Genomic DNA, 20,554 nt, shown 5'->3' on the forward strand with positions numbered 1-20,554 from the left:
CTTTGTCCCTCCAGACTTTAAACTCGGTGACTCCTCAGCCTCAGCCCGAAGACTGCAGCATTGCGTTGTTGCCTAGAAACCAGGATAAGAACCGCTTCGTGGACGGTCTTCCGCCTGACCGGTGCCTGCCTTTCCTCATCACAATAGACGGGGAAAGCAGCAACTACATCAATGCGGCTCTTATGGATGTAAGTCCGTTTGTCTCACCTGGCAAATTGTTTTAACACCATTTAAAAAAAAAAAAAACATAGGAAACAAGTGGAATACTCAAAAGTGATACAGAAGTAACAACAGTACTGGTCAAACATTTTAGAAGAGTCGACGAAGCCGTTGAACAGTGTTGCGGTTGGGCAAGAAATCAGTAGCGTAAAAAAATGGCTCACCGAAATGTTTTTCTAAAACCTTTGACCAGTCGAGTACATCCCAAATTTTCGACGCACGCGCACACATACAGTCTCCCCTCCCTGTTTGTGTGATGCTGTGTTTGTGGTTTTTGGCACACAAGAAAGCTAGAGACAAATCCAGGTTCTGATGTAAAGGGAAACAAAAGTGCCTGATCTGCGGCCTGGACGTGTCGGCGTTATGACATCAGCTAGGGGAGGAAAATCCAAATTGTACTCGGAATGTCAAGCATCTGGATGTGATATTTGCTGTTTCTCGGGAGTGGCACGGCGCCGCCTGTTTTCATGAGAAACGAGAAGGATGTCGACGGGAAGCCGTCCGCCGTCGTTAGGAAAGGAGCCGCGTTTCTTTGGGCTCAAAAGTCTTGCGCAACATTTCGGATGACAAAATAAAACCCTCGATTGCATTCTAAGCACAATATAAGAATTTGGCAGATAAAATGTAAGGTGGCATTTTTTTTTCTTCTTCCTCGTGCCATCCTACAAAGTTCTCATGAAGAATACTTGGGATAGTATGACTCGCGAGGTGAGGGCACGTAGTGGTTGTTTACATGGTGCGTAAACGAAAGCCCAACGTTCAGGACTCGAGTGCGGTTTTGTAGAATTCCGTCTTAGTTAAAACTTAACTTTTGGCCTCTCTTTAACCAAGCTGTCAGAGGAGTTGCAGGTAAACGGGATTTCACTTCCAATATTCCAATACTGGATTTGTTTCATGGCTTCGTTGTCTTTGCACCAGTCCCCCCCCCCCCGCCCTCCCACGTACAACGTCTTGCCATAAGTCTGAGTCCACACGCCTGTCGTCGCCACGCCGCGCGGTTTGTCTTCCCTCATGTCTCCCCCTCCACACGCCATTGACGCCTGCGCTACACCTGTGGCTGCGTCGCGTGGGCTCATTTTGACAGGCTTACGTAGGCGGAATACGAAATCAACCCCAGTCGACGTGTTTGTCTGTGGCGCATGCTCCTCACCCGCCCCCCTCCCCCCTCGCCTGCATGATCATATGATCAAGCATCCGGAACATGTCTTGGTTGAGCCACCTCGCCACCTTGCGCGCGGGACGTTCGACGCGTCTGAGCTGACGTTTCTCGTCCGTGTCGTTTATTTCTCAGAGCTACAGACAGCCCGCCGCCTTCATCGTCACCCAGCACCCTCTGCCCAACACCGTCAAAGACTTTTGGCGCCTGGTGTACGACTACGGGTGCACCAGTCTTGTGATGCTCAATGAGATTGACCTGGCGCAGGTACGGTGGACTTTTCGCATCACCACGGAGCCATGTCAATGCGGTTTTTTTTTTCTTCTCTCTAATTTTAACATGTAATCACCTGCACAGGGTTGTCCCCAGTACTGGCCCGAAGAAGGCATGTTGCGTTACGGGCCGGTCCAAGTTGAATGTATGTCCTGCTCAATGGACTGCGATGTGATCAGCAGGCTGTTCAGAGTCTGCAACCTCACCAGGGTGAGTCTTTGATGAAACTAACGTGAAACGTTTTTGGATTCCGCAATATTTCCATACATGATATTTTTAATTTTCCATTATCTCCGGTGGAGTCTCTTTTTCACAAACGTTCGCTGTCTGTCGATGCGATAGCCACAGGAAGGCTACTTGATGGTCCGTCAGTTCCAGTACTTGGGCTGGGCGGGTCACAGGGAGGTCCCGGCCTCCAAGCGGTCCTTCCTCAAGCTCATCCTGCAGGTGGACCAGTGGCAGCGTGAAGGAGAGGAGGGGGAGGGAAGAACCATCGTCCACTGCCTGTGAGTAAACCGTCGATATTTACCATCGTCGTTGTGCCGGACCCCCACCAAGGATTAATTAATGCCTGTGAGGGAACTGTAGAACAGCGGTTCTCATTTTATTTTTTATTTTTTTTTGTTCTGTGTTTGTAAAGAAATGGAGGCGGGCGTAGCGGCGTGTTCTGTGCCAGCAGCATCGTGTGCGAGATGGCCAAGAGACAGAGCGTGGTCGACGTCTTCCACGCCGTCAAAACGTTGAGGAACAGCAAGCCCAACATGGTGGACGCTCCGGTGAGGCCAGCTTTGGCTTTCTGCTGTCTCTGGGGAATGGCGGGGCTGGGGGGGGTTTCCATTGCGTTTCCTTTTTCTTTTCTTTTTGTCCATTGGGAATACAATGCGTATTAAGTGGACAACATGGACTACGTTGAAGTCGGGCATGTGCGTAAATGTGACATTTGTGGTGTTTGTGCGTGTCCAGGAGCAGTACAGGTTCTGCTACGACCTGGCGCTGGAGTTCATCGAGTCCTCCTAAACAGGTCGGGAGAGATGGCGGAGGAGAACACAAAAACATCCCTCACCGGTGGCGGTGACATGTCGCCAATCCATTCCAGACCAAGTCAGAGCGCCCTCTCCTGGACTTGTGCGCAGGAAAGTTGAAACCTCCTTTCATGCTAATATTGTACAACTTCTTGAGTGCCAGTGGGGCCCCTGGATGTGAGGGGCCACCAGTCAACGATGTTTAGTCTCTGGACACGCCGAGCGCTCCATAAATGCCACCAGCTTCAGATGATCATCATTGCGATGTTCTTTTTAAGGTATTTTTGGTCAAACTTGAATCACATCTTAAAAGACGTCAAATAACCCGAAAGGTCAACTAGAGACTGACTCAAAAACAAAAAAAAAAAAACGTTTACATGTTGAGTATTATTAGGCTTTTGCATTTATTTCATGAAGAAACTTCGAGTCAATTATATTTGCGTTTTGGCTTTTTAAATATTTCGATTTTCTTCTTTGAATTGTTTTTTTTTTTTTAAGTCTTAAAGCGAACACTTTCATTTAAGTTGTGTTGCAATCCAGGGCTGGGCCCAACACACGATCAATTCGTCGCTCCGTATAGAGCGAAGGCGTCATCCGCAATTAGCGTCAGTTCAACTATTAACAGTGTCCCTTGGCTTCGTTTACTTTGTGCACTGGCAGCCTACCACGCGTTTTCCTCTCGTTTTATGCCGCCGCGGATGTTTTATTCATAAGCCAAAGACTTGTTGTATATATATGTGTATACGGTTGAAGCACATTGTTCGTATTTATTGTTCACTTGCGTCGCTTATAAGAACAATCATTCTTCACTCCGCCAACACCGTAAAGTGCGATACCGTACCGGGCCCACCAATGAGCCGAGAGTGTTAGAACATGCTGTATATCGAAGCAGTAGAGGTACGCTAGTTTTTTTTTTTTTTTCCAGTATTTACTCTGTAGTGTTGTCTTGTTTTCATTTGAAAAGAGTCTGTGACATCACTGTGCCCCCACCCCCCCACCCCCGTCGCTCCCATTGTTGTCCGTGCGGTATTTGGGCTCATCATCCAAACGGGATGAGCTGTTTTCTATCCGGCCAGCAGAGAAAGCGACGCTTGTGCCTGATTGTTTTATTTTATTTAAATTTTTGGGGGGGAGTTATTGTTTCAAACGGCATCCTGGATGGAGAGCAGACTTTTGTTGAATGCATCCCGATGGAACATCAGTGTTGTCACGATGTTGACTTGTGCTGACTGACGTGTTTCTGTTTCACACAAGCTCCATTAGGGCAAAAAAAAAAAAATTGTAAATAGGATATAAGATGTTTGGCTCTAGCAAGTTTGCATCCTGTAAATAGTACGTTAAAAAGCTCTAATGTTGAGTTTTAACGGACAGATAAAATGTTACTTTTGTTTGTACAAACAAATGTTTAATGTTAATTCTCTCTGTGGACCCGAAATTGTTTTTAGGTTACTGTTGTTTTTATTTCGTTAAAAAAAAAAAAAGAAAAGAAAAAAGATGTCAAGCAAGAGTGAAATAATGGATTCAGTGACTCAAATCACTAAAGCAAAGAAATCCACCGTTCCAGTAAAAGTGGCCATGGTCAACAGTGAGTGACGTTTGCTGCCAAGCCAGTCTGAATATCAAGTCAATATTCATAGTTATTGTCTGTAATGTTTGGCTTCTTTGCTGTAATAAAAAAAAAGACCACTTCTTTCAAAAAGACTCTGTCATTTAATGAACACAACAATCCCATCAGGAAATAACCCACAATGTCGTGGTCAACTGACCTTTGCTGGACTTTTTAACTCATCCATCCATTTTCCTCCACAAACCTCGGGTCAAGTCGCAGGAGCAGAGCTCACACTTCCTTCTCCCCAGCCACTTCGTTCACATCCGGGGGATCACGAGTCAAAAAACACCTCACCGGGGAAGCATCCGGGAGGCATCCTTATACCAGAACCCGAGCCGCCTCATCTGGCTTCTCCATGCAGAACAACGGGCCCACTCTTTGAGCCCCTCAGAAGGGACATGACAAAGGAAATGCGTTTCATCCACTTGCCTGCTTGACAAGAGATGACTACTCCTCCCTTTCTTGACTGAGGACCACATTTTCATAAATTTAAATGTGGATTCCAACCGCATCTCACTTGGCTGCGTCTTACCGCTCGACAGCGTTGGGGCGCTCTTCTTTTTTGCACCTCTAATGGGCAGCATTTTTCAGCCTGCGTTAGTGCGGCTGGTTGGGATGCGTGGATGCGTGTGTGGAACTTGGGTCGGCGCTTGCAATTGAAGCGGATTTACACGGGACGTGCGAAGTGAACCAATCCCGCTGCTTTCTTCAAAAAAGTTTAATTTGCATCTTTATTTACACATGGTGGATGGCAGTAGTTTGAAAGAGTCAAACACAAAACAAGAAGAAAAATCAAAAAGTGATATGAATTGGGGAATTCAAATCTTGCATGAAAAAAAAAAATAATATTACGTTCATGTGCCTGGGGTAAAGAAATCTCAAAAAGGAAATATTAAATTTTAAATGAATCTTAGAAACACTAACCAATCTGTAGATTGCTGTAATACTGACCAGCAATGAAACACTAAATAATACATTCATTTTCACTACCCTGCATGCTATCTGAAGAGCCTGGAAAAACCATGTGGACAAAAGAAGTCTTTGAAACAACAAAAACATGGTCAAGCGCGTAAAATAGTTCCATTCAAATTAGGCGTATATTATATATATATATATTTATATTTATATATTTTTTGTACAAATACAGAATATTTGGCATTTATATCCATCCTCATATTTCTCAACATTTCAAAATAGAATGACAATAATCTTTTACACCTTCACATTTGTCATATTCCCCCCCAAAAAACTTCTAAGGCCTTTTTTTTTTCAACCTTTTTGTTTTCTTCCAAAACGTCCACAACACGACACACTTGTCCATCAAAGGCAAACATCAGACATCAGTGTGACTGCTCTCTCGCCTCATAATTTTATTATGAACGAAAAAGAATATTAGAACAATGCGAGTGAGTGGATTCCAAAGGACTTAAGTGATCAATATTGTTCTAGAAAGCATAGTGTGGAGTGTGTCCCGCCCCCCCAAAAAATAAATAAAAAATACAAAATAGAATTACAACCCGGATTTGAAGCATGTAAACTAAGCTTATTGCTTGAGGAGCAGATAAAGCCGGGTGTCAACGATGAGGTGACTTCATCAAGGATTTTATGAGGAGAGAGAGCACAAAAAGCGAAGGACATCTTTGCAGTGCACAAAACAAGGGCGGAAAGAAAGCTTCTCAATTAAAGGTGGCGCTGGAGATCCAGCCGTCGGAGTTCCGCCGTCTCCGCGTGCGTTTGGAATGTGTGAATGAACGAAAAAAGTAAATCAAGAATCGATCGAGCACCAGTAAAAAACTTTCTGATGGGGTGTTAAATGCATTCGGCGCCAAGTCGATCGATTAAAAAGCTAATTCATAACCCGAGACCAACACACACATACAAATGCTGCATAGTACGCAATCGTGGCCCCCAAGCCCACCTGTCGAGTTTGCCACAACTCCGACCACGCAGTGAGGTAACAAGACGAGTGGATTTGCTGCTCCTATTGATGTGAATAGAAACGATCGGAGCAGTTTAACTCATTCACTCCCCAAGACGTTTTTAAACGTCTTTTCAGACTTGGTCCAGAATTGGCTGGTACTGAATGAGTTCATTTCTAATTTAGAAGATGCAATTCATGGTCGAAGTTACATGAGCTCCTACGAAGACAGTAAAATGGTCCATTTGTGAGTTCTCTAAAATACCAAGGAGGTTTGGGGCTAGAGTGGAAAGACAAAAAAATCTGAAAACAGCGCTGCATTGGCTTACAAATCAAACCCCAATCAGTGAGGTTTTTTTTTTTTAGATACAAGCTTTCTCCTTGCTGTTTATTGTTTGCTATTTTTTACGAGGAATAATTTGGGCCGCGAGATGATGGCAGTGAATGCCACATGACCAAATGTGGGGGGGGGGGGGGGGGGGGGGGGTTTAGTTTACAGCCAAACTAAACATACAGCAAAGACACTGACTGGTATATTTGATCAAATCACATATGTTTTGTTTGACAAAAATCTGCTAACTTGGGTAAATCTTAACACACACACAAAACATTGGCCGATGGAAATAGCATCGATACAGGTGACGATTGGATTTGGTACAGCTCATTTCGAAACGGTTTGATGCGATGAGTTTCTGGATGTCATTTTACTTACATATGAATGAAGTTGTCAATACTGCAAAGGTGGCACTTCCTTCAAAGATATTGCTCTCCAATTAAAAAAAAAAAATTCACATATCTCAATATTTTAAAGTGGAACGATTCGGTGCGATTTGATGCACGCGCATCTTTTAAATGAAAACTGATTTTCCCGATTCAAATCAGTTTTTGTTACATTTCTAGCTATTCGACTAACAACGTAGTCTTTATGCTCTGCAAAATATTTGCATCATTACTTGATCTTAGTCCTCTTCGTCTTCCAAAAGCAAATCTGTGCATACATTCAATTCTTGTGTATTGTATATCCCCAAAATGACATGTTCACGGAAACAATTAGATTTTTTTTAACCATTTTTTTCCCCTCTTGTGCCACTAATACTCCTTCATACTAATCATCCATTTTCACTTAAACTGACATATTATTTTTGCATATTTATATGAAATTACTGGCTGCCTTTTAGTACCAGAAAATTCTCTTATGCTTCCTATGTACTCTGTAGTCTCATATGTGATGACGAAAACAAAACTGCATTTATTGTAGTCCTAAATCTTTCCTTTGCGCTCTAAAACTAATAGGAAACCATATGTTTATATTTTAAAAATGTGTTAAAACCCCAGGGGGATCTTGATGCTTTTCCTTTACTGCGCCGTTGCAACTCAGGATGCATTGTGAATTTTAAATGTTGCATTGCCCCTACTAAGGCGGGCAGACCCCGTCAGGTCTGACTCGAACCAGTTTGCAGCCCTTTTTGATGCTAAGAATTAGCAGCAGCAGCCATCACGCGCATCAACACTGTAAGGCACCTGAGGAATTGTCATGTACATAGTTGCCAAAGCCCCTTCATTGCAAATATATTTTTTGGGTGTCCTCTTGATCATGCACATGATATCGTGATTTATATATATACTAATAGCCCCACAAGATACCAGTTAATGTAAATAACTAAAAATAATTTTTAACCCCACCATGTATCTAAAACCCTGTACATTCCTCACCACATAGCACTACAATACACACACACGCGCACACACACACACCTGCTTGAATAGTTAATAGTAGTCCTTGACTGATGTAGCGGTGATGCAGGAAAACCCCAAATGGTCGCAGATGTGTCTAGCATTAAATAAATCCTCAAGTTATATATGTGCAAGATATGCCGAATAAATCTTCCCCATAAATTCCCACCACTTTACATCCACATGCAAAAAAAAAGGGCCTGAAATAGAAAACACTTTAAGTAAATAGAGAAAATAAATCGCAAATCCTCTTCTTGATCTTTCAAGAAGAAGGCATTCCCCTTGATGAAAAATTAAATTGGACATCCAACATAAAAGATGGTGACTATTTATCAACTTTATGTTTTCCAATCTTCCATCTGCACCCAAACTAAAATTATTCCTAATCTCCTGTGATAACTCTCTCCTTCGCTTCCTCTGGCTTCCTCAAGTTTGAAGATACGTGCGATGTCAATTAGAGAACACACTTTGATGAAACTTATATAATTGTAGTGTTTTATTTTATTTTTTGACATACTGTGTCTCGATATTTTAAAAAGCCCAGCGACAACCCGCTGTGGGATATTCCAGCCACCTGAGGCTTTAAGGCTTTATTATTAACATGACTAGTGATATTTTGTCTTGTCAGTGCAGGGGAAAAAAAAACAGATCTGTATAAATTGCATTAATGTACATTAAGCAATAATTGATGCGGGGAGGGGGGGGGTTGGTTTCAGGTTCCACACACATTATCCACTGCTATCAAACAAAAACTGACAGTGGGCTATTTACAGAATATAACGCCAACGCAACTGGAGCTTTCCTGACTGGTCCACCAACTATAGTATACTGAAGTAAGTAAGTATGGGCTGTGTGGTTGCCACTGCAATAAAATTGACACAACTCTGCCGGTTCAAAGCCAGCTAACCAGGTAAAGGATTGTGAAGCTGTCAGTTTATAGGTACATTCCATATTGTGACTGAAATCATTTACGGTCAGCTGTACTATTCAAATGAACGTGAAGCTATTTGGTTATTACATCAAGTTTTGTGTGTTCAAAATCTCCTAGTTTAGCAAGCAGTGACTTGTTGACCCTTCACCGTACTTAACTCGTGTAGTTTCTCGCCCAAATATCCCTGATGTCTTTGCACAGAGGATTTTTTTTGTTATGGACACGTGTGCAGGTGGGCGCATTGCAAAGATGATCCTTCCTAATGTCACAATGGAGCACACACACTAGCGCGGAGACAACGGGCACCATGTTGATAAATCTGTTTTAAAAAGTCCTTGAGTGTGTCTGTGTGTGCGCGTAGGCCCTGGTTGAGGACAACATTTGGAGAGTAAAAAGCAGCACCATTTACTATAGTAACTGACCAGTGTTAAAGTGTCATTTGCGCCTCTCTTTTTTTGACTAAATAGCGTTTTTGTGTGTGTGTGTGTGTGTGTGTGTGAGATCCGAGCTAAATGCTGCAGCGTAGACGCATGCCCTAATGTCAACCGATGCAAATGCTCTGTTAAAACAACCAATGGCCCTGTCACTACTAAATGCAGACTCCAATGTAAGTATACTTATCAGAATATCCAAATGAATCATGCAGAATGGCATGAAAAAAAAAGAACCAAAACAAACTGTCCTTTGCAATTCAACTGCAACATTATCGTGAGCTTCATAAACTACATTTCCCTTGGAAATACAAACATGAATATCGTAAGGCGCAAAAATGCTTTGTTCCGTACTCTCCTCTTCCTGTTGTTCTGCACTGTGAAAGCATCCGGCAGCAGACAAGAAAAATCAGTTCCGTGAGTCAAATGGATGAAGGTGGAAACGGCAATATGGAATTCTCAACGTTAGGTTCAAGGACTTGACTCCTACCAAATTAATATTTAACTTACAATGGCCAACAAAATATATAAATCGGATCTTGATTTGGGGCAATAGCAGCTCACCTACAAGGCTCTTGATCAATTAATAATAACTGAAGGGGAAAAAGGTTGTTTGAGCTTGCTTCAAGCACCGTACCCCTCATAATTTGCAGAGTTGATTTGTAGACTGCATTTCAAAATAAAGGCTATAAGAAATGGCAATACATCTTTAAATGAGTGATGGAAGATAGATGTGATGCAGAGAGCTGTTGTTGGATGGGAAACACAACAATGGTGACCAAGGATGAATCCGTGGACCTCAAAGCCTCGTCTGAGCTTCCGGGATGTAGATCTCGATGCTATCAGCCCGCTCGGTGGCCGAGTTCTGTCTGAATGATGCCGCGCGCTTGGCAGCCATGAGCCGTCTGCGGGCTTCCTGACGCTGGCGGTCCTGAAGGTCCAGGGATCGCTCCCGCATCACGCCGCCACGGCCCCTGGAGGGCCTCTTGGTCAGAGGAGGAATCCACTTTCGATCCTTGGGAAAGACGGGAACATATGAAGCAGGTTTCTTCATTATTCAGGACATTAACTAATTTCAGTACAATCTAGAACAGTGAACCTTCATGAAAAATTCTGATACCTTCTTCTCAGGACTCTCCACCATCTGCCACTGGTTGCTCTTGATCTGCTGCAGCTCTTCGAATTTGGCAGTGACGTCTTCAATGGAAAGCTGCAAGAGGTCCCAGAATCCGGCCAGATCCTGAGATGTGGGTCTGGGCATGGCGCTTGGGTCCTTGGTTTAAAACAAAGCATACACACACAAATTGGATTATTAATATTTATATATATATTTTTTAACATCAAACCAGCTAAAATTGAAACTACAGCACCGCCAATAAAAGTTCGAATACACAACAGCTTGTCACTAGGTAGCAGTGATGCAGGAAATCTTGTAATTTGGATAATGTATAAAGATCACAGCCCGCTACTTGTTGATTGAATAAAAACATATTTTTTAATAATTGCACATTGAACTAAAACGTAATTATTCAAAATAACATTTTACTTTTAGTCAAAGTAATCTTTTTACTAACAGACGTCAGAAATGAATAAAAACACTTTTACCTGTCGGACGTATGCGTACTTTGTGCGACCAATCAAATGGTTGAATAGAATGATTGAGAGCTCCGTCGACCAATGATTTTACGAATAATCACGCCATGACCAGGAAACGAGAACGGCTTTTGATTCGTCGGTCCGAATTGTAATAGTAATTGAGTTTGCCAAATTGCACCTGTACTTTCCTGTCATTTATCTTTTCTGAATCGTATTCCACACTTTTTTTTTCAACACAGAGTGGCGTAAGGGTGGCATGAATTACATTTTAATCGTGCTTGACAGTTGGCAAGCTATTTTGACTACTGTTGTAAACATTAGCCTCGACTGTGGATGCTCACAACAATGATTAAACACTCCTATCAGGACAAAAGGACAAAATGCTGCATTTTGTCTCGGTGAGTATATTTTATTCCTCATTGTATTGTATATCTCTCTCCCATTTGTTTATCTTTATGGTCAGTTGACAGTAGTTCTACTGAAATGATGTGCTGTGGCTACAGTGTGTGGAAAGCGGTTGATGATTATGCTCATTGCTAATTAGAGCATTTCAATCTTTAATATGACGTGTTTTGACGCTCCTGTAGAAATATGTCTGAACCAAAAATGGGAAACAGCACTGCCGTTTGACACCCCTTCGGAGAACAACCTTGATAATGAATATTTAAGAGTTATCTCCTTGACAATGTCATTCAAATTGAATATTTATCGTCTCAATAAAAGTAGTTTTTTTTTCCTGCAGCTCTTTTGCTCTTGTGAGATTGTACAGGTGGTCAGTTGTCTAGTCACTGTGGATATGAGGACAAAGAATGCAGTGGCAGTCCATTTATTCCGACTCTCAGGCCCAATTCAAACTGCTGCCTTTGTGAATTAATGGAAGCGCTCAAGTCTTTCCAATTGGAATTCCCCTTTCGTTTCCTGATGGCTTGACGGCGGCGAAGGGACTGTTTCTCGATTGATCGCTGCGGTCTATTGCTGGAGGAGCTAACTCGATTCTTGAAGCACAGGCATGGAGGGAAGGGGACGTTTACCCATAATGAAACCCTCTATGAAGCAAATTAAAAGCATGTCGTGCAGTAGTGAGGGGATTTTCAACAGTAAATAAAGGTTTTGCTCTCCATCACTCACCAGATTTTGCTGACAAAGCCAGTAAAACTGCTGAAACTTTTGGGACATGAGCAGCTGTGCACTTCCCACCGCACTCCGGATTTTACCTAGAACTGCAAACACAAAAAAAACATGCTTAGAGGTATCTTTTGACTCCAACTCTTTAATTAACTGTGGGAAATTTCATCTGGCTGAAGATACAACTAATATTAGTGTCCTACAACATAGGTGGAACGAGAGATGCTCACTCTCCTCCGACAGATCATGCTCCTCTGCCTCCCTCTCCATCTCTTTACACCATTCCTCCATCCTTTTGGATTCATTATGAAGAAGCTGCATGAACCAGCCTCCGTCCCTGCGAAGAGGAGACACTCGACCCGCCTCGCTGGCCTCCAGGCTGGGTTCAGCCAGCCAGGGTTCAGGCTGCGGGCTGGGCGGCCCGCTGGAGACTCGGTAGTCCTCCCTGTAGCTAAACAGGCCCTGCGTGCGCACCGTGCGGATGGCTCCATACTGCGTGGGCGTGCTTGGCTCAGAGTGGCGACCGAAAGCGCCACCGAACTGCAGACCCTTGTCTTCCATGGAGGGGAAGCCCTCCAGCTCCATGTCGGCTTGCACCGCTGTGGTAACGCTGTTGGAGCGCTTGACCCGCCCACGCCTAAATGTGCATAGGTCATCTGATTAATATTGACATACAAATCCAGGACATGGTTTAGAATCAATGTCACGGTTTGTACCATGCCATGTACCTTTTGTGATCCTCCACCTGGATACCTATCGAGTGAAACTGAGGAAGGCCTTTGCTCTCAGTCTCAGAGTCTGTCACAGTTTCCACCTGTTGAAGAGACGGCACAACTTGACAGTCAGGACATAACATAAGGTAAACAAACGTGTCTATAACTCGAAAGAGCAGTTTGGACTTGCTCACATGCATTCTTCCACTGCGCCATGGCTGGTATTTCTTGCACGACCTCCGAGTGGTGTGTTATACTGTTGTGTGTGTGTGTGTGCGCAGTGACTGCCTGGCCTGCACATACCTGTATCCCGATAGAGGATCTCGGGGTTTTGAGGTACTCTTCCGCCTTGGATACCAACACGGCTTTGTCGCATGTCTGGATGGAGCTGTGGCTACCCAAAGACGCGTGCCTCTTGGGCGCCACGGATTCCATGGCCATCGTGACCGCTTTGGAGCTGTCCAGGCTGTCCATGGAGTTGTAGATGGGACGTCCGAGGCTGTCGGTGGCCCACAGACCACCTCGCGGTTGCCTCCCCTCCTGGTAGGCATCTTGGGTGGACTCGGTGCTGCTCTGGGCTGTCACAGAGATAAGAGGCTTGGTGGTGGCGCGCGGGGGCACAGGAGGTGGGGTCTTCTTGTAACTAGGAGGATATGACACCGCTGGATAGCACAAGCAGGATGGACAGGACGAGGACAAGGCAAAACAAGGGTAGAAAATGAATGAAAAACCAAAAGTTAACAGAGGAAAAAAAAATTCCCAGAGGTTAGAAGCAAGCGACTGAAAAGCATGAACTCGGACACTTTTAGCAGGATAAATGTCATCTGCAAGTTGCGAAACACCTGTGCGGAACATGTCTGTAGTTACTCATGCCGTGAAATGAAAGTTCAAAGAGGAGATTTTCCCTATCAAGGACAAAATGAAAAGCTGAGTGGGAGTCATCGACGTAACTCGGCATCTTTAGTCCTCTCATGAAGTCACCGAAGGGACTTTTTGAGAAATTCACTGGAACGGTGCAGTGAGCAAAACTATAGGGACAATGGCAACTATGTCTACAAGGAATGAAAATGGGAGAAACTAAAACAACAGCTCTCCGCAAAGTGGACAAAATAGAGATAACTGAAAAATTGGCCAATCTGTTGCTTGCTAACACACATACATCAACGTTAGCAGGTGTAGCCACAGCAGTCAACACGCGCGCATATACACACACACGCACACACACAAGTATGCAGACTCTTTGGCTCTGAGTTAATTGCAATCAAGCCACAAGAATTCTGTTAAGACAAATCCCATCACAGACTTGACTTCCTTCCAACTCGAAGGGGCTCCAGTGCTGCAGGAGACAGTGGGTGGATTCCAAAACGAAGCTTTGTGACTCAGGCGATATGAAACACCGGAATGTCTATTTTTCCATCTTTGAGCCAACAGACTAAATTTCAACACCAAACGTGTAACATACAGACTGGACTCACCAGCTGAATACTGCATACGAAAGACCACAGTTTTTGATTAAGACGAGGGCTCTCTGAGGCTGGAAAAAAAAAGTCACCCAACTCAGTTGTATCAATAATGTATCGACAAGAAAATATATGCCTCGAAGCTATAATGAATAATTTTAAAACCATATTTTGCGGTGCCACTTCACAGTTGCTGAACACAGGTGCGTGTCTTCCATTTTACACAGACGACCCATTTCGGCTTTTACGCGGGGAATAATAATGAAGTCTTAATGACCCGTTTTCTAATTTGTTCTTTGGGCTTTAAAAACGTCTCATAATCAAAATGAATGACAAAGCTAATTTGGTTTTAACAATCCGCATATAAAATGTTATGTCAATGGACCCGAGGGTAAAAATGAAGCAAGGCCAAGATGTTAAAGACATTGATCAACAAATAATCCAAAATGAATTTAAGATGTAATGGAGCCTAGCGTATTTCTGCCAAATAGTTTTGCTTGTTACCATTTAATGTAATGTTGGGAGCATGTCATCCCCAAAGGCCTTCAAATGAAGCATACCATTAAGAGACTTAAAACTACAAAGTCTGGACTAATTTAGCGGAAACATTGGTTGTGGCAGTCCGTCCTTTGTGCTGCTCGCTCCGTCTGCCCGTCTATGAATGTGACTGCTGCATATTTCAATCAACAGACACTGGAGATTGTGTCGGGAATAAATCAACCTGGATGTCATTGCGATCAAATCTGCCTGCTACTCATCTAAAACATCCTGTGAGTACCGAAAAGATGAATTTGAGTCCGGTTTTAGATAGTATTGTATTTACTGTATTTAGCCACATCCTCAGAGACGTTCACTCGTGACGGTGTCTGACAAGTTTCTTAGGTAACCATCATCCGTCCTCCCTCGGTCAAGACAAAGGGACGCCCTCCAGCAGCTAAAGACAAAATAACAACTTTACACTTGCTCCTGATGTAATTATCTCCTTCTTCTCACTGACCCATTGCCATTTCAAGAATGCGAGCGTGTCTGAAAAGATGGAGACGAGGCCATCTGTGTAGGTGGAAACAAAAGAAAAGCAGCGCAGAAAAAGAAAACTACCGTGCATGTCCATCTGTTTAAATAAGACATTTTGAGATGACTAGCCATACTTTTCCACTCCAGTCCTCTTGGAGGCACACAAGTGCTTTTTTTTCTCTCACAACACTACCCTCTAGTGGTGGGTCGCAGATCACAGATTTGTAGGAATGACTTCAAATATTATTTTTAATAAGTAACTCACTAACTAAAAAAAAGACCTTGAGTTAGCCTTTCGTACATTCACCAGTTACATGAAATAAATCTCAAAGATGGCGACCGACTGGTACCTGGTGGTGGCTGAGCGCGGTCCACACTGCATGAAGTAGGGAGACGAAACTGAATGCCTGCAAGAGCCAAGCGGAGCCAGTTATTGGAGGCTTGTCCAAGTGTGACACAGATAAAAACGCTCATGGACTACATTTACAAACCAAAACAAACTTGACTTCTGAAACCAATTGTTGACATTTTTGTCCCTTCCAAATGCATTTTTTACATCACTCAGGAAAGGAACACAGTTATTCTGGATTGACTGCAGTCTCTTTTTCGCAGTGTCTAATGAGCCCGATTGATGACCAAAGACAATTTAATAGGTAATATTAAAACATAATTGCTCTGTTTGTCCAGCTTGACCTGTGTTTCTTTTGCCACTTCCAATGTCATCATACAGTGGGCGACTAATTTTCTCAGATCTAACAATCTGTTCATAGTGTCCAAATATAATCCTTCCTAAAAAAACAAAAAGGAAAAAAAAACTCAATGCTTGACAACATTTGTCAGTCCGAATTTAAGTCAATATGTTGCCCATGTATCATGATGTCCTTTTTTAAAAAGCAATCCACATCATACTCCGCATGCATCATCTCAAAGCAGACATGGCACATTATCATAATGTACAATACGTACACATATTCACAAGACAAGTATAAAACAAAGTCAAATGTTGAAATTTTGTATTGCATCTGAAATAGATCACTTCATTATTAATTAAGCAAACAATAATATGACACCTCTGGAGGGCCTTAGGGAAGACTTAATACAGTATTTTTTTTTTAACATGACTGCTTGCTGGACTAGACCATATAGAGTAAAATTTGACACGCTCGCTCCAAAGACCAAATGACACTTCCAAGGACTTGTGTCTTAATCTTAAATCTTAATGGAACCGACCATTTGAAGAGCGTACACTTTTGCGATCTGCACTTAAGTTTCAAAACAGTCGTTGCAACAGTTTGAACAGTCACTCCGTGCCTGGCGACTCCGTCCACTCGCGCCAGACGCCGCCTTTGCCACAGTTGCGATGCAGGGCTGGCAGAGAGGCTGGTGAGAGGCCGCTCTGACGCAGATCAGGGCGGATCGGTTCTTAATGACGTGCAATGACTGACGAGCTGTGCATGAGCATGGGGGCTGGAAATGGAACAGAGTGATTGTGTCGTGCGCGCGCTATGATAATCCTGCCTCATTCCATTTTTGCGAGGACAATCATATGTAAATGAAGATTAGGATAAATATTAGTCTTCTAAAGCCTGGAAAGCACAAAAACTAATCCTTTAACGGGAAACGTTTAATCTCTGCGCTCTGCCAAACAGCTTGATAAGCAGTGACAGTTTGTATTCCAGTGACATCATCTAAGTGAGGAAAAAGCAACCTCACTGAAACAAAACCAAAGAAAGTATCACTCACAATCACCTTTGGCCACAACTACCTCATCAATTTTTGCCATGTGATGTCGTCAAAATTAATTCCGACATTAATTCCATTTCCAACCTCGGCTTCCTGGGTCAACTGAACCACGTTTCCACCCAGTTAGGTTTTGATTGGTAAATCCGGATCTGTCTTGATGGCGCTCCTGTATCATTTTAAACATTGCAGTTATTGATTGTTCTGCTCCTGAAGAAAACTGCACCCTTCAGTGGCTTTCCTTGATTAACGTACAAGATCTATCCTGTGTGTCTGCATGTCATAGGCCGTTGGATTACGACGACCTTTCGAGCGTGAGGGCTGGTTCATGACGATGGGCGAGTGGATGGAGAGATGTACAGTATGAGTGATCTGACAGAGGACATCTAAGGACACCCGAGGGTGTGCATGCTTCTGCCGTTGGGATTTCCGAAATTCAAAAGGTAGTTTTTTTTTTAAATCTCGTCTATATTTACTGTATATGTCATGTCAATAGAATTTTGCACAACAAAACAAGCATGTTGTTTGGTCGCCACATACATAAATACATACAGTGGTGATGCCCCCATGGATGCAAGGTGGTGCAAACTTACATGTATGATAAGATCACAACAAACCAGGACAAATCCGTGTCAACGAGATTATGATCTGAATAATTTGTCTTTTTACGAGGTTTAGGCGTTTTGGCTTTGCCCAAATGATAAATCGTTCCAAACAATTCATTTAAAAAAAGCAATACTGTAAACATAAGAAAAAGTTAGATGTGGTGTTCATTTCAAGAAGTTTTGTTTTCACAAAGGCCGCTGTCGAGCTATGTTTGCAAAATTAAACAGTCAAACTTCAGGGGGGAGCCACGGAGCACAAGTATGGCTAAAGCGGCCGACTCAACGTCATTTCAATGTAGTCCTTTCAGCCTTAGCAAAAACATACATACTCTTTTAAAGTTACGACCCTGCTCTTCACAACAATAGAATAAAATAACCTCATTTTCTTTTTATTGGTTCATAAAAGGCTTTGGAGTGGAAACTAGAGTGTAAAGACGAACAATCTATTTCCGAGACTCTAGTTAACTTAAATCTTTGTCACCTGTACAATATTTGTTTTTGTTTAATGTCACAGATTTATTTTCTGTTACTCAGTAATGTGTAACATTCCTTCTTCCGGTATTTCATCACACACAACGGTATGCTTGAGTCTTTTGCTGTACTACATTCTTTTTTGGGGTGGGAAAAAAATGCAAAAAAAAAAAAAGCCCCCCCAAAAAATCATTAGATCCTTACTGAACTGAAGTAAAATAAACTGAGATCGCACTTCAAGCGTGATAGCAGTTCGAAGACTGTAGTTGAATTCGCATTTTTGCAACCTAAGGGCTGTTTGAATTTCGAGTGGAAATGAAACAACGTTATTATTCAGAGCTATAACGAGGGCACTGATCTGTGCTGGTTTGTAGAACAAAGCTGCTGATTTGGTCTTAACCTGCCTGACTGCATGCCAGTGTATGAAAAAGAGCAGGATACAGTCGCCATAACTGATTCAGTCAAATGGTTAAAGCAAGAGGATGCAATAAGGGATTTAACAGACTGATCATTTTAAAAGAATGAAACTAAACAGCAAATGTTAAAAAATAAAATAAAATTGAATTTTAAAAAAGCTGTGTTAATTTATCCTTAAAAATGACATGAAATCATACAAAGTTGCCACCATAAATACAATGGTGTGCTACTGCTAACATGATGGCAACTTTGTTTTTGTTTTTTCCTTTAACAAGTACAAGTACACAAGCTTTTGATTGACTTCAATGTGAGTAAAATGAAGACAGTTGAAATACAGCTCGGGTGAGCATGACGTCATTTTCATTTTTACCAAGTGAAAAATGTCAATGGGTCAGACAAAATGTATGAAACATATAAAAGAAAGAAATAATAAAGCTGTTCCCTACCGGACCTACCGTACTCTCTACGCCCCCCAGCTAAGCTACGGGCGCCTAAAATGGGGAATAAAAGAAAAAGGAAATAATAACCAACCAAAAAAATGACAGCTTTCTTAAAAAGAAAAAGAAAGAAAGGAAGGAAAAGCCTTGAGAGCCGCAAAATAATTTTGATGTGTTTTAGGGTAAACAGTTCGCTGGTGTGCAACTGCTTGCTTGGATGTTATTGTAAAGCTATGACCCCCATTAAATTAGCATCAACATAAACATGATAAGCATTTTTAATTCAACATTTTATATCAATTTATGAAAAATACATAAGGCCAAGAAAAATCGGAATAATAAAAATTCACAAAAACACCACAGTAAGCAAACATAATTTGAAAGCAAAAAGTATTACATCCATGTTTTATCCATTTACAAAATAGAAGCGCAAGCTAACAAATGCAGGCTAAGCGATTGTATTCCAAAGGGGTGATTTCGAACATGGACAGAATCTGATTCTCTCAACATTGCAGTGTGAGATTCCTGAAAATTGCATCATGACTGATGCAAAAGAGAGAAGCACATTTCCTTTTGAAGAAATCAAGGGCTTAAAAAAGAAAAAAATGAAGAGCTATTCCATAGCTTTTGTTCTAATAATGACAAGTCCTAGATTTGACAACATATTCGCAACAGAATTTTCAAACAAACAGCCAATCATGTATTTCAGTGGCAAAATAACCCCCTTTTCCCATTTTCTCTCTCTTTTAAAATGTTTCTTTTACATGTGTTTATTCTAAAATCATTTCTAGGCCAGTCTATTGATTGTTGTTGCTACATTTCTTGACTTAATATCAGGGGATGGGTCAATTTTTTTGAAAAAAGAATGGCGTTAATATGAAGCTCAAATTGTTTTCCAGAATTTTTTGGGTTGTTTTTTGTAGAAAAATGTGACTTTGCACAATATTTCAAATCAGCAACACTTAATAACGAGCGCGAGTACATGATGCTACTACTGATGGGAGAAATTCGTCAGCTATCAAGATTGGATTGTGATCACTGAAAACAGGCAAGTGCAGAAAGGAACTTGAGTTTATTACAACACAATTTGAAAACAAAATGTCACCAAAAGAAAAGACCATTCTATCACGGGCAACTTAATATAACTCATAATACACCAAACAACCAAGAAGTTGCATAGAATGAATGTATGCAGATTGGAGACATCATGATTGGCCAGCACCTTAAAAATCACCTCACATTCCCCCAGCAAAGGAGAAAATAATGTTGAGAAATGCCATTGCAGTTGTCCCGAATAATGTCATTTTTCAATATACTGTATATGTATATAGAAATCATCTTGAGAAGCGAGATATTTCACAGTCGTATGCCTTCACTGAAATCATTATAAACCTGCTTTTGTTTTTACATTTAGATATATGACAACAGAAAATCTGAAGTATTGCACATGTGGGCTATAGCAACAATGAATTTGAACATTTTACCATTTGTCACCACTTGGTTCAGCTGCAAACTCAACCTTCCAACTCCCAAAGCAATTTTTTTGTAACAAATTATGACTCCTAGGGATCGGCGCGATAACTAACCAGTCTTTGAATAGATCATTCAGAGTGAAGTACATATGCTGATGGTTTGGGGATGAATGGTGTGTAGTACAAAATTGCGACCAGCAGAGGCGCTGTT

At 42.0% G+C, this 20,554-nt stretch overlaps 2 protein-coding genes and 1 long non-coding RNA gene across 21 annotated transcripts in view; 2 read left to right on the forward strand and 1 right to left on the reverse strand.

Annotated features, from left to right (window-relative positions):
- Positions 1-5,517, forward strand: part of ptprk (protein tyrosine phosphatase receptor type K) — a 70,351-nt gene extending 64,834 nt beyond the window's left edge. For 7 of the 9 annotated variants that reach the window (XM_052052500.1, XM_052052501.1, XM_052052502.1 and 4 more), the window contains 6 exons: positions 15-188; positions 1,511-1,642; positions 1,733-1,858; positions 1,991-2,154; positions 2,289-2,424; positions 2,612-5,517. In XM_052052500.1, the coding sequence (XP_051908460.1) occupies positions 15-188; positions 1,511-1,642; positions 1,733-1,858; positions 1,991-2,154; positions 2,289-2,424; positions 2,612-2,665 (786 nt within the window). In that variant the 3' untranslated portion in view covers positions 2,666-5,517. Of the gene's footprint in view, positions 1-14; positions 189-1,050; positions 1,069-1,510; positions 1,643-1,732; positions 1,859-1,990; positions 2,155-2,288; positions 2,425-2,611 lie in introns of all 9 variants that reach the window. The other 2 variants (XM_052052499.1, XM_052052498.1) reach the window with 1 other exon arrangement.
- Positions 5,518-9,347: 3,830 nt separating this feature from the next.
- The window catches only part of LOC127592078 (disks large-associated protein 2), a 39,611-nt gene continuing 28,404 nt past the window's right edge, over positions 9,348-20,554 (reverse strand). For 7 of the 11 annotated variants that reach the window (XM_052052519.1, XM_052052516.1, XM_052052515.1 and 4 more), the window contains 8 exons: positions 18,881-18,925; positions 15,552-15,608; positions 13,031-13,389; positions 12,743-12,828; positions 12,245-12,651; positions 12,018-12,109; positions 10,414-10,566; positions 9,348-10,308 (listed from right to left, as the gene is read on the reverse strand). In XM_052052519.1, coding sequence (XP_051908479.1) covers positions 10,093-10,308; positions 10,414-10,566; positions 12,018-12,109; positions 12,245-12,651; positions 12,743-12,828; positions 13,031-13,389; positions 15,552-15,608; positions 18,881-18,925 — 1,415 coding nt within the window. In that variant the 3' untranslated portion in view covers positions 9,348-10,092. The remainder of the gene's footprint in view (positions 10,309-10,413; positions 10,567-12,017; positions 12,110-12,244; positions 12,652-12,742; positions 12,829-13,030; positions 13,390-15,551; positions 15,609-18,880; positions 18,926-20,554) is intronic. The other 4 variants (XM_052052525.1, XM_052052518.1, XM_052052526.1 and 1 more) reach the window with 2 other exon arrangements.
- Positions 14,013-17,402, forward strand: LOC127592125 (uncharacterized). The gene is made up of 2 exons (XR_007960064.1): positions 14,013-14,957; positions 17,228-17,402. It is a non-coding gene; the product is annotated as an uncharacterized LOC127592125 (long non-coding RNA).

This window comes from Hippocampus zosterae, chromosome 19 (genome assembly GCF_025434085.1).
Source record: "Hippocampus zosterae strain Florida chromosome 19, ASM2543408v3, whole genome shotgun sequence".
Classification (NCBI taxonomy): Eukaryota; Metazoa; Chordata; class Actinopteri; order Syngnathiformes; family Syngnathidae; genus Hippocampus; species Hippocampus zosterae.